The sequence below is a fragment of the Aegilops tauschii genome, chromosome 4 (genome assembly GCF_002575655.3).
Source record: "Aegilops tauschii subsp. strangulata cultivar AL8/78 chromosome 4, Aet v6.0, whole genome shotgun sequence".
In the NCBI taxonomy this organism is placed as follows: domain Eukaryota; kingdom Viridiplantae; phylum Streptophyta; class Magnoliopsida; order Poales; family Poaceae; genus Aegilops; species Aegilops tauschii.
In genome coordinates, this window is record NC_053038.3 from 520,763,188 (window position 1) to 520,776,953 (window position 13,766).

At 46.3% G+C, this 13,766-nt stretch overlaps 2 protein-coding genes across 2 annotated transcripts; both read right to left on the bottom strand.

Annotated features, from left to right (window-relative positions):
* Positions 1-6,894: 6,894 nt before the first annotated feature.
* On the bottom strand, positions 6,895-7,963 carry LOC109742159 (germin-like protein 8-5). The gene is made up of 2 exons (XM_020301279.4): positions 7,773-7,963; positions 6,895-7,640 (listed from the first exon to the last, which is right to left on the bottom strand). Exons 1-2 carry the CDS (start codon positions 7,891-7,893, stop codon positions 7,072-7,074), a joined length of 690 nt encoding a protein of 229 aa, XP_020156868.1. The 5' UTR covers positions 7,894-7,963; the 3' UTR covers positions 6,895-7,071.
* A 4,350-nt stretch (positions 7,964-12,313) lies between these two features.
* On the bottom strand, positions 12,314-13,398 carry LOC141020601 (germin-like protein 8-5). Its single transcript, XM_073497237.1, has 2 exons — positions 13,197-13,398; positions 12,314-13,057 (listed from the first exon to the last, which is right to left on the bottom strand). Exons 1-2 carry the CDS (start codon positions 13,315-13,317, stop codon positions 12,489-12,491), a joined length of 690 nt encoding a protein of 229 aa, XP_073353338.1. The 5' UTR covers positions 13,318-13,398; the 3' UTR covers positions 12,314-12,488.
* Positions 13,399-13,766: the final 368 nt, after the last annotated feature.

Below are 13,766 nucleotides of genomic sequence, written 5' to 3' on the forward strand. Positions count from 1 at the left end.
GACGACCGCGATCTAGCTGGTACCGCGAAGAAACCCAATTGCAACAGACGTCGTCTGGCGTTCAGTTCTCAGGAGACGCCTCCAGCTACCGCCTTCACCGAGCCTCAGATAGCCGAGGTGCGGAATATTATCAGCCCCAACACACTCAAGAAGGCGGTCTCTGAGCAGAACTCGATCCCATTACAGGAGATGAGGAAGAAGGGACGGAAACGAAAGAATAACAAGGGCGGTGCAAGCCAGCCGGCACCGAGTACGATCCGTGCTCAGGACGGGCCACCTTCACCTAAGGATATCTCGAGGAGGGTGCATGTGGCGGGTAGGCCGATGCTACCGACTAATCTGCTCAATACAGCAACCGGTGCTATGCGGAGTCTGCATGACAGTGTTCTTTCTTTGGAGAAGCGGCGTCTCTCCGAGAATGATTTGGCATACCCGGTTTTCGTGGCCAAGGTGCCAGAGGGCAAGGGCTTTGTGGATAGTGCCATCGGGGGTACGATCGTCCTGCGGTTTGATGACATCTTCGCTATGTTTAACCTTCATCCGCTGCACTACACCTTTGTTCGGCTATTTTCGCTGAGTATGGAGATGCGGATCATTAGAGACAAGACCCCGGACATCGTGATAGTCGACCCCTTCTACATGCGTGCCAAGATCTTGGGCAGCGCTGGGGACCGGCAAGTCGCGAGGTCATACCTCAAAGGCGTCATTCTGGCAAACCCAGATAAGGATAACTTCCTCGTGCCTTACTTTCCCGAGTAAGTCATCCCCTCACCGCCCCGTAACATATGATTTCTTAGATTTCGATCGTTCTTTTTTTTTCTAACATTCCGTGTTTTGTGCAGTGACACACATTGCACACTCATCCTCTTAAGCCCGAAATATTCCATGGCCACGTATTTCAACCCGGACCGTCAGTCGAAGAAAGACTACACAAATATCAAGAAAGTTCTTGATGATGTTCTCCCCGGCTACGCCAGATCTGGAGGCACCATCAGCAGGCCAGTTCGTAGGTACGGCAAGCACATCTTCAGCCACAATACGACGTTTCCCTGCGTCAAGCAGCCGCCTAGCGGTCAGAAGGATGCCTACTACGCCCTCCATCACATGCGGGCGATCGTACGGGACCATAATCACCTTCTGCTACCAAATAATCTCAAAGATTGGGCCGCACGCTTGTCGGCAATCCAGGACGCGGACATCAGACAAGAATTCTTTCGCATCCAGTCGGAGTTTGCGGAAATCATCCATCAAGATGTCCTTCGTACCTCGGGGCAGTTCTATCTCAGACATCAACTGTCCAACAGTGAGATAGAAACAACGCTACAAATGCAGGCTGACAATGTCCGCGATTTCATGACCATCACGAAAGACGGCGGCTTCATCCACGCTCCGGTCCCTGAGTCGAGTCGAAAGTAGTGATGCTATGTAGTTCTGAAATGTCGATTGGCTCATGTTGTAATATTAAAATTTAATGAACTTGTATCTCTCTTTGGTTTGGACAGTCGTTCAACTTATGTAATCGATGCTATTTATTAGTAGGACCATGAATCATGCTATTAATGTGTTGCTTTTCTCTTCCGATCCTTTTGTTGCATACTTATATATTGCTTATGTATTGTCTGTGAATTGCTACTAACGTTTTGTTTGGCTAGTGCATAGAGATGCCATCGTATGTCGTGTACAAGGATAAGGTTCCCGGAGTCTACGACGACTGGGAGGAGTGTCAGAGACAGGTTCACCGTTTCAGCGGTAACAGTTACAAAGGGTACACCACTAGGGCGGAGGCGGAAGCTAGATACGCGCGCTATCTAGTGGGAAAGAGGAGGGAGCGGAGGAGGAACCGGATGAAGACCAGTTTCATCGCGATGATGCTAATCGTGATGACCGTAGCTCTCTTCTATGTGATGGTAGTTTAGATGATCGATATCGACTTGTAATGTGAAGACAAACTTGCTACTCGCGGTTTCGAGACTTGTAATGTTCTAACTTTGTTCGGTCTTTTGAATTCGAAGACTAATATGATGAATTGTATTCGGAGACTAATCTTCTATTGTATTCGATAATTCTGTTGTTTATATGTTGTGTTGTCTATATTCTGTGCAGTAATATGTTTTGTAACCTGTGCAAATATCAGAAAAGAAAAAAAAAATCCCTAATATTCATACTAGTGATGCACCACACAGAACTTTAGTGGCGCACTCCAAAATGCACACTAGTGGCGCATCATCAACAAGTGCGTCATTAGTAATCCAGAGCACATGGTTAAATATGGCCCCATCAACAAGTGCGCCATTAGTATCTGGTATACTAATGGCGCACCTGTGGTGCGCCATTAGTAATAAAATCTAATGGCGTGGTGCTAGTGACGCACCTGTAGTACGCCATTAGTAGGCAAAACAGATGCGCCACTAGCAGGCCTTTTCCTAGTAGTGACACATAAACTGATTAATTTGTCAGAGGTGCGTGTTGGTAGGTTTGTGAAGAAAAAGATCAAGATATTTCCATCAGACAAATAAAATGCTTCTGTCACAAGCTTGTTACAAAGAGCCAACTCAGATAATAATCTGTTCTCGTATATTTATGCATACTGTCTATATATGTCGGAGCTGGTTTCTGGAACCTGGTTTGGTGTGCCTAGTTTCTGAAATATAGCAAAAATCATATTTCTAGTTCTAAATTTAAGAAGAAAAAATAACGATCATAAATTTTTTTAGAGAATGAGCCTCCGCATCAATTTACATTAAACAAACGGCTAATCAAATTTACAAGAGTTTGGAACCAAAAAGAAGCTGAAACAAGACATGCAGGAAAATAGAGCTATCGGCAACCAAAAGAACAGGTTCACAGCGGAGAAACAAAAACTAAGTCTCACATGCACCAGAAAGGGAGAGACCACAAGAACAACTCTACTAAGAAACTTTTGCACATTCAAGTTTTCACACTACAATCCGGAGCACAACCGGGTTCCAACCATGGCCTCAAGCATACTCCTGAATCACCAGATTGATCTTTAAGACCCCTTCTTCAACCCTTCCTCCATCTCGTCATTTCTGCGAAATGCTCCAACTATTAGGCTCTAGAATACAACAACATGATCATCTAGGATTTTTTTTATTAAAGCAAGCCGAGTTCCTAGTTTCCATATTGTCCAATGAATTGTTGTCTCCCCCACAGATAACCAATTTCCACTGAGACACGGGAAAAGAGTTAATCAACACACAAGACAATGGCGCCGGCAATAACAACGGCAACGACATGATCAATGGGGACGATGATGACCCCAACGACGGAGAATGTGATTTGGAGGACGACGAGGAAGGAAGCCTCGGCCCCGATGAGTATGACGCTTTCGAGCTACCCCTTGAGGTACCCCAGCTCAAAACTTCGTGCAAGCGATTGGCTAGTAAGACCAAAAGCATCAAAAAGAAGTCCCAACATCTCAAGACCGAAGAAGATGAGCTAAACAACATACGGAACGAGCTCCTTAGGGCCGAGCAGGCCCGAGGACAAGCACAAATAGACTGGTGCTAACAGATCTTACCCCGCAGAAACTTGCTGGACTAGTTGGACGCGCAGGCCGAGGACAACGCGCTTTCAAAACGTGACTGGGTTGAAACCCTCGACCGTCGTCCCCAGGACAGAGATCGACAGATAGGCACAAACAAATATGCCCTCGAGGCGCATGGAGACCGAGGTGGAGTCAATCCACCACGGACCACCACCACGAGATACGTACCCAAGGGGAAGTGGCCCTTAAGCTCCGAAAACCCACATCGATCAATCTACAAGTCCAGGCAATGCCCACCTGCTAGACAGACAGGATATTTTGCGTAGCTAGCAAAGAAAGGTGATGTGCACGACTACACTTGCGACCACACAGTAACAATGTCGGACGTACGCCACACGACTGCAAATGTCTGAGGAGCTACACACCCTCGATGCTTTACGAATGAGGTCATGCAACACCAGTCCCTGCAAATCCCAGAAGAGGAAGGGTGATGTAGCACAACAGTAAAAAGTATTTTCCTCAATTAAGAACCAAGGTTTATCGAACCAGTAGGAGTCCACAAGCTAAAACAAACAAAAATAAATGATTGCACCCAACTTGGCAAGGGGGTTGTCAATCCCCTTGTCTTGCTAGTTACAAGGTTAAAAGCAAATAGTGATAGACAATGATATGTCAAATGGCAAAATAGTAAAGAGAGCAATAGAGCAACACAAATAATAATAGAGAATGGACCTGGGGGCCATAGGTTCACTAGTGACTTCTCTCTCGAAAGCAGGTAATGGCATAGTAAACAAATTATTGTTGGGCAATTGACAAATAAGCGGCATTCATACTATGATCATTCATGGCAAAATCTTGTATAGGCATCATGTGCAGGAAAGTTAGACCATAATCCATCTGCATCTACTACTATTACCCCACCCCAAGACCACTATCCAGCATGCACATCACAGTGTTAAGTTTGCAAGAAATAGAGTAACGCAATCAGCAAGATGACATGATGTAGCTCGACAGAAAGAAACCTAGCAATAAGATCAATCCCCGTTGTTTTATCCTTAGTAGCAACAACCCATCATGTGCATCTGCCCCCCTTTTTGTCACTGGGCAAGATCACCGTGAGGTTGAACCTACTACTATGCACCACTCCCTCTATAGAATTACCCATCTATCTCGGCCAGGTAAGACAAATAACTCAAAAAGTATGCATAGTTACTTAATCATACAACAAAGAAACTCCAATTCTATCAATGAACAATCTGATCATAAATCCACAAATCATCAGATCACAACAAAGACACCATAAGAATTACATCGGATTGATCTTAAAGGAGATTAGTGTATTGAAGATCCAAGAGAGATAGAGAGAGAGAGAAGAAGTCATCTAGCTGCTACTATGGACCCGTAGATCTTGAAGGAACTACGCACACATCATCATGGAGGCAGCAAGGTTTATGAAGATGGCCACCCCAATGGTTCCCCCCTCCGATAGAGCTCCAAAATAGGGCTCCTGATGGGATCGATTCAGAACAGAGACTTGCGGCAGCGATAAAATTCTCTTGTTTGTCTCTCTGAGGGTGCCGGGAATATTGGGAATTTATAGGACAAGAATTAGGTCATACGGAGCAGCAGGGGCCCCACAAGCCTGGGTGGCGTGACCAGGGGGTAGGCCGCAACCCCTGGGCTTGTGGGCCCCTTGTCCATGTTCTAGTCAATTAGGTTGTCCACGTGTCATAACCAATGGCAGACATGACTGGGAAGAGAAATCCTCCTCCCTCCTCCCACGAGGTGACAGGGGGGGCCCTCAATCCCGGTGGCCCTCACCGCCGCTTGACGGTGCGGTCAGGCGAAGCCCAACCATCGCTGCCGGTGGTGGGGCCTCTGGCTCTTCTCGCCCATGTGGGGTTGGTGAGGGTCGGCGACTCGAGCCAGAACATGGCGAGGGCCGTGTGCCATGGTAATACAGCGGGCGGATGCGGTGCTCCGGCACCCTGCCGCCCAGTTTCCTGGAAGCTTGGTGGATGGGCTCGCCTGGGTGCTTGCGACAACGGTGATCTAGGCTTCCAGATCTAGATCCAGACGACACGGGTTGCGGGCGGCTGTCCCCGCCGTGGCCTCGGCTGGTGGTGGTGTAGGCGTAGCAGCAGCAGGACAGAGGGCGGGCTGGTCAGCTTCGGTTGCTCCGACGGCAGACAACAGCGAGCTCGAAGGTGGGATCCCCAGTGAGCCGTTTTTGTCGATGCCGGCGTTTCACGGGGTTGTCCTCGCCGGTGATCAGGGGTCGTTGGTGGTCTCGCGTTGAGCTACGCCGTCCGCCGAGGTGGGGCAGCACATGGGGTGCTCGGTGGGGAGGTTTGCGAGAGGGATGGCGGTGCCGACGTGGTCGGGCCACCCGTCGCCGATACAAGGGTGTGCTGGTCGTGGATGCGTACGTCCTCTCCCCTTCCTCCCCCTTTCCATGCCTGTGCGCGCTGCCATAGCTCCAGCGGTGTTCTAGGCGGGACGTATGCTTCGGCCCCGTCGGTTGGGGGCTGCCTTTTGGACCAAAGCCGAACACTTTGGCTGGTCTTGGAGGGGTTTGGATGCAGAGCGGCAGCCCTCGCGGCGGGAGGCGTGACATTCGTAGGCGGAGCATGCGTCTCAGGTGCGGGCGGGCAGCCATGGCCACGCGGGTGGCTTGGTTGCCGGTGTTTAGCGGAGCTAGGGTGCGACGGAGGTGTGAACGCTGGGGTGCATCACTTGCCCAATCCGTGTACTGGTCGATGGTGGCAGCATCTGTTGACGTTGTATCCTTCCTGTAGGCTTCGTCGCGGCGTTCTGACTCCTTTCGTCATGCTCCGGATGAAAACTTGATCTACATGATTGAGCGGTGGCGGCTATCAGTGGTCGTACCCTTCTGGTAGACACCATTTTGGAGTCCTGGCTTCATCGTTGTCCATCATACCTCTTCGTTGTGGTTCATGGTGGAGGTCTCCATCGGCTCCAAATGGTCTTTTTCACATATGTATAGTTAGTTTGGTAGTCGGTGGGGTGGTGTATCAGTGCCTTACACCTTTGTATCTTGTCTTGCGTGTGTGTTGTGTGCAGTGGTGGCGTGTGTTTATATCGGTCTACTCGGTTGTAATACGGTGATGGTTGCTTTATAATATAAAGCGGGGAACCACTTTTTCGTCATATAACCAATGGCAGACATTATAGTGCCGCACATGTATTGCACACAAGCACTATATATGTAGAATTTCCCGAGGTGTTCAACCGAACCAGCAAACTTACATTAAATTACTAGATAATCGTCTATTGTATCGGAGAAGGGGAAAAGAACCCTGAATTTTCATTCGTTATGGGAAATACGACGCATAATAACCAAAATAGCATACAACATCATATCAGAGTGATGAAAAAAGATATTGTTGATTATTCATAACATTGAAATACATTCATGGCTTACAGACACACAGCGGCATGACATATTCTCCATTTATTTTATAGATATAAGGATGCTCGAGAAATTCAACCAAATCCTTGATTTATGCACTAATCTTCCGTGTAATCAACAAACGTCTGACTTAGTTGTGGTTGTTCTCCCAAAATTGAGCCTGGAGATAGTCTATTGTATTCTTTTCCACCTGAAATGCCTTGGCAAGAACATCATCTGATATTGGTGGGTCCGACCCAAACACTGCATTGGCAATTGTGATAGCCCCTGGGTTCTGGCTGCTAAGCGCGGCAATTGCAACAGCGGGCTGGTGGGGGTTGGGGTTGAATTGGAAGTGGATGAGCCCCACGGGGAAGACAAACACATCACCTTTGTTGAGCATCTTGGAAAGGAACTTGTTTCTGTTGGGGGCGGGCTGGTTGGATGTGACAAAGCCAACATATAGTGTCCCCTCGAGCACCGTGAGGATCTCAGTGGCGCGAGGGTGCGTATGTGGTGGGTTCTGACCTAAGGGAGCATAGTCGATGCGCGCAATTGAGATGCCGAGGGTGTTGAGTCCAGCAATCTGCATGACGTTGATCAAAGTGACGTTGGATCCAACCTTGTTGGTCACCCTAGGCTTGTCGAGGTTGGCTGCCTTGAAGAAGTCGTCTGCGTTAACTTCCATCGGGTTCTTGCAAACAAACCCATTGACACGCACTGGGTGCATAGAGGAGATGTAACATGTAAGGTTAGATCTTACAAAGTCGTTTTAACTTGAATATTTCAGAATCTGATTGCAACATACGTATCTGGTGATAACATGACAGGAAACCATGAAGTACATAGTACCTGGTAAATGCAGGTCGGCGACGCAAAAGTCCTGGAGTGGGCTAGGATCAGAGGCAGTGGCCTGCCATGAGACCAGTGCAATAAGAGCAGCAAAGAGAAGGATAGAAGAGGAGGATGCCATTTGAGTTTAGTTTCTTTGGCTCTTCTTTTCTCTTGTGTTCCTGTTTGTGTTTGTTGCCTGAGTGATGCTTTGAGCTTGCAGGGGTTGTATGTGTTTATATAGGCGCAGTGAGCCGAGTGCGAACTCGGGAGCAATAGACATAGTCAGGTGGAACTGCACAACAGATTGAAATGGTCTCTGGCTGCTGATTAAACTATTTTGCATAAACGTTTTCCCTTCAAATGAAGCAATGCAGCGTATACAGATAGATAAAGGAACTCTATGTGATGTACGACTGAGTAGTAACTATGATTGTTTCTCCATTTAACCCGAGTCTCAACAATGCATGCAGGGCTAATTCCAGGAAAATTCACCACCCGTCGCCATTATTGATGAAGGAAAAGATTTATAAACAAGAAATATCCGGCAAGAGAAACAAATGAATTCCACAAGTTTAATTATATATCTAAATATCCTGTGTTTCTATCATACTATCATATACCTGGTCATAGTCTGAACTGGTGCCCGCGAAATCAGTCAAACAGAGCAGTTGAGAAAAGCCAAGTTATACAAGGCAAACAATTGTTTTCTAGCTCGAGGCTGACATAGACAAAGTTACCTACTCTTACGTGAGCCTGATTCATGGGTGCATGACTACTAAAGACATATAGAGTGTGCTATCTAGCTTTTGGCACTACCAAATTATATATTTGCCAATAGATTTCTCATGAAAATCCAGAACCATAAGACGACAGAGTAGTAAACGGATTTGTAGCAGCCCCTGTATGTTATCATCATGTCAATCCGATATTTACTTGGTCAGATGTCTCTCGAAGTGGTTGAGTACTTACAGGAAGAAGCAACGACATTAATGGACGAAGTACCAAACCAAAAGGACAGATGATACAAACGCAATGACGATGGAGAGCAGGAAGTTTCCATATGACCTAAGCAAGACTAGTTAACATCTTCTAGCGAAGAGTTTTATCATGCATGACCAGTTCAGTGTATAAATCTAGCCTTCCTGACTAGGTTCATGGCACCAGACCTCACCTGCTTCTTTTGCTAGAGTAAATAGTGCATCGAATGACTAGACTAGGCCAAGCGGCCACTCATAAACAGATTAATTTCTTGGAGGTGTCTGTTGGCAGATTTAGTATAGAAAGAAGTTTCCAGATGATTTAATTGCTTCTATCACAAGCTTATTACAAAGAAACAACTCAAATAATAATTGTTTTTTTGGGACTCAGATGTCTACAATAGTTTTTCTGGAGAATGATCAATCAAACTTACAAGACTTTGAACCCAAAGGAAGCTAAAACAGAACATTCAGGAAAAATAGAACTAAGGACAACCAAAACAGCAAGTTTCATAGCAAAGGAAACGTAAACTACTTCTTAGATGCACCAGAAAGACAGACCACAAGAACGACTCCTGGAAGCAACTTTTGCACATTCAACTTGCACATTGCAACCTCTGAGCACATTAACATATAATCATCTATTGGCTTTTGATTAAATTTTTGCACAAACTTCTCAAGTTTCCTTTTAATATGCCTAAGCGCTATTGCATCATCTGGTGTATGGCTGAGTAGTATTTACGATTATTTATCCATCTCACCCAAGTCGGCACAATGCATGGAGGGCTGGTTCCATGAAAAGTCACGACCCATCACCATAGTTTATTAGATATCACATACTTGGTCATGGTGAGAACTGGTGCGCACGAGGTCAAGGAGCAGTTGAGAAAAGACAAGTGATGCAAAGCAATCATTTTCTACCTAGACAAAGTCATCTGCTTAGATTTATCCACTCTCCATTCTTTTAAGTTGCTTCAGAATGCGTGCAACCAAGCTTTTCAAGCTGTGGCCACTAACATAATCAAACTATATATTTGTCACCGGATTTTTCATGAACAAAACTGTGCACAAGATATGGCATGGGATAAAAAGAACATACATGTACTTATACGTTTATAGATGTGTGTTAGCAGCTTAACATACATATGATTAGAAAGCACGGTTGGAGATATAATGGAATATCTTACCATCCTCCAAGAAAAAATAAACAGAGAAACTAGGCAATATGAGTCACCTAGTGATATAAAAAAATATTAGGTTGCAAGTTGACGCAGTAGTTAACGGATTGTGTCAATGAGGACGAAGACACGCACGCATGAACAATGATGGTAGAGAGCAGAAACAATTCATGTGATCTTAGTAAGAGTAGTTAACATCGTCTTGCTAAGAGATTGATCATGACCATTTAATGCATAAATCTGACAATCTAGTCGGCCTTTCTTGACTGGGCTCATGACACACCTCACCTGCCTCTTTTGATAGAGTAAACAGGACATCCAATGCCTAGGCCGGGTGACCACTCATAAACTAATTATTTTCTTTAAGGTGTGTGTTGGTAGTTTTGATACAGTAAAGATGTTTTCATCAGACAAATAAAATGGATCAAGAACGAAGAAGAAGATAGGCCTCAACATCATCCTCGTGGACGACATCAGAGGCTATCTCCGCCGCCGGCCCTAGACACACGCACTCTCGGACTCCCTGGTAGCCATCGATCGGCACCACGCCGAGCAAAGCCCCGGGTGATGGTATGCGGCAGTGGGATATCCCTTCTCTCCGCTCCGATCCACTCTCTGGTCTCTGTGGCTAACCCTAGCATCTCACACCACCGCCGCTGCTATCCCCCACCTCAGGAGGTGGGCCGCTGACCTAAGATTTCGTGGCATGTCTAGTGGGGTCATGGTTCACTTGGTTCGTGCATGGATCAGGGAACTCTGCCTGGCAGCGATGCTCTCCCAGACCAGGCAGCATCATTGTCGTTGACCTATGAGGGGTGGTTGCGATCAGACGGGATGTGGCTGCCCATTGCCTCTCAATGGTTCCACCGCAGGTGAGATCCTCCCTACCCCCACCCGGAGTGATCAGTTCGCTTCGTCGGCGGTCTTAGGCCCGACAAGATTTGGTCATGGTGGTGGACTTGTGCTAGGTCGAGCTTCACTAGGGTTTGATGGCTTTCTTTGGTGACCTCGTACCAACAGCTTGGTGGCGGGGCCTAGGTTTGGGATGTCGTACGTTGAGGCGATGGCCCTGGATAGCAGGTTGGACGTCAGGCGAGGGTGCGGGATGGTCCAAGCGAAAGTTTGGTGCCTCGACGCTGGTTGAGGCGATGTCTTGGTAGTCATGTCCCTCTTGCAGTCGTCACCATTGTTCTCCCGCCCTCCCAGCTCAGGGTGAAAACCCTTGTCCGCCCTAATGGACGCAATGGTGGCGGTGCATTGCTTCATGACCATCTTGGGTTCGTCATCGGTGAGTGTAGTTGTCTTTCAGTCAAGGTGGCGTGTTCGGAATGGTATGGCGATCCAATCGAACCTACCTCAAATCTGGTGACTCGGCGTATTACTTGCACCTATCTTGTACACGCAACAATATCCTCCTTTCATCATGTTTTTGCTCGCTCTGGTACGGCCAACGCTGCTTGGTTTAGGCAGAGGGTCCTCTCTAAGAGAAGTTAGGTGGTCTCGGCGCGGTAAAGTCCAATGTTTTCTTCCAGGTGGTGTGTGGTTGAATGTCGTCGTCGGTCCTGCTTCAGTCTTCAGGAGGTCCACCCTCTCTTGTGCTTCCTCTCGGCGGCATGCTGGAGGCGTCTAATTTGGCACTTCCGGTGCTTCTTAGCGTGTTTGGCTTGGTTTGCCTTGCTTTCTTTGATCATCTTGTATGATGATTTGCTCAACACCATGTATCGTTCAGCCAAGCGGCCGAAGTCCGTTTTGTGATAAATGCTTCTATGACAGGTTTGTTACAAAGAAGCAACTCATATAATATTCATTTATGGGCGGTTTAGGTAATAATCATTTCTTTCGTGTATTTATGCATGTTTTTTGTATGTATGTTGGACCTAATTTTTGGAACCTGGTCTCTGGTGTGCCCAGTTTCTACACTTAGTAAAAATCATATTTTTTAGTTCTCAACTTAAGAAAAACAAAAATAATGCACATAAGTATTTTGATAAAACAGGACACCTCATCAAATTTCCATTAAAGCAACCTTCAATCGACCTTACAAGAGTTTTGAACCAAAAGGAAGCTAAAATATTACATGCGGGAACCGTAAATTTTTTATTGCATGCACCATAAAGCGAGAGTGCAGAACAACGACTCCAGGAAGCAACTTTTGCACATTCAACTTTCACACTTAAATCCTGAGAACAATCAGGCTCCAACCATTGCATACTTCGCATGTATTATAAGATAATCCTAGGTGTTCAACCCTAGCATCAAACATATACTGGATTACCAGATAATCGTGTATTCTTTCTTTTCTTACCTAATCATCTATTATTTCGGAACAAGGGGAAAAGAACCCAAAAACTTTATGAGAAATACGACACATTAAAACCAAAAAAAACATATGAGATCATCCGTGTGATAAAGAACGATATTGTCAATTATTCTGAAGGTAGAAATACATTCACTCATTACAGACATGGAATGAAATGGCATATGCTCCATTTATTTTATAGATTAGGATGCATATCTAGAAACTCAAACATGTCCTTAATTTGCACACTGGTCTTCTGTGTAATCAGCCAACCTTTCACTTAGTTGTGGTTGTTCTCCCAGAACTGAGCCTGGAGCCAGTCTATTGTATTCTTTTCCACCTGAAACGCCTTGGCAAGAACATCATCGGATATTGGTGGGTCTGACCCAAACACCGCATTGGCAATTGTGATAGCCCCTGGGTTCTGGCTGCTGAGCGCGGCAATTGCAACGGCGGGCTGATGGGGGTTGGGGTTGAATTGGAAATGGATGAGTCCCACGGGGAAGACAAATACATCACCTTTGTTGAGCACCTTCGAGAAGAACTTGTTTCTGGCTGGGGCGGGCAGGTTGGATGTGACAAAGCCAACGTACAGTGTCCCCTCGAGCACCGTGAGGATCTCAGTGGCGCGGGGGTGCGTATGTGGTGGGTTCTGGCCTAAGGGAGCATAGTCGATGCGCGCGATTGAGATGCCGAGGGTGTTGAGTCCAGCAATCTGCATGACATTGATCAAGGTGACGTTGGATCCAACCTTGTTGGTCACCCTAGGCTTGTCGAGGGCGGCTGCCTTGAAGAAGTCATCAGCGTTGACCTCCATCGGGTTCTTGCAGACAAATCCATTGACACGCACTGGGTGCATAGAAGAGATGTACAGGGTAAGCTTAAGTATTACTAGAAAGCCGTTTCAACATGCATATAATTTTCAGGAATTTATTTCAACATATGTATTTGGTGATAGCGGGACAGGAAAGCATGAAGTAAGCAGTACCTGGTGATTGCATGTCGGCGACACAAAAGTCCTGGAGCGGGCCAGGATCGGAGGCAACGGCCTGCCATGAGACCAAGGCAAGAAGAGCAGCGAGGAGAAGGAAAGAAGGGGAGGATGCCATTTGATTTCAGCTCCGTTGGGTCTTCTTTTCTCTTGTGTATTCCTGTTGTGTTTGTTGGGTGAGTGATGGTTCGAATATGCAGGGGATGTATGTGTTTATATAGGCGTGGCGAGCAGTGCAAACTCGTGAGCGACGGACATAGTCAAGTGGAACCGATCAACGGATAGAAATTGTCTTTGGCTGCCCCTAGATTATTCTGGATGAACTTTTCGGACATGGTCAGCCATATTCAAATCTTTGATATATTATAATCAAAGTTCCCTATTGAGATGCCAAAGCGACACATTTTTCGCTTTAATAAACAAAGAAGCTAATTAAGGTACTCCATCTGATGTACCTCTTAGTAATAATTACTCTGAGTAATAATTTTGATTGTGTCAAACAAGGAAGAAATCGTGGCACGTGGATCCATGCATTAACGCACCTAATACCACTACTATATGTAACAG

Excerpts from the sequence above, each read along its gene's own strand:
- LOC141020601 (XM_073497237.1), bottom strand. The coding sequence starts at position 13,317 with ATGGCATCCTCCCCTTCTTTCCTTCTCCTCGCTGCTCTTCTTGCCTTG. Across the intron at positions 13,058-13,196 it reads CGCCGACATGCAATCACCAG|TGCGTGTCAATGGATTTGTC; the intron begins GTACTGCTTACT and ends CTATGCACCCAG.
- LOC109742159 (XM_020301279.4), bottom strand. The coding sequence starts at position 7,893 with ATGGCATCCTCCTCTTCTATCCTTCTCTTTGCTGCTCTTATTGCACTG. Across the intron at positions 7,641-7,772 it reads CGCCGACCTGCATTTACCAG|TGCGTGTCAATGGGTTTGTT; the intron begins GTACTATGTACT and ends CTATGCACCCAG.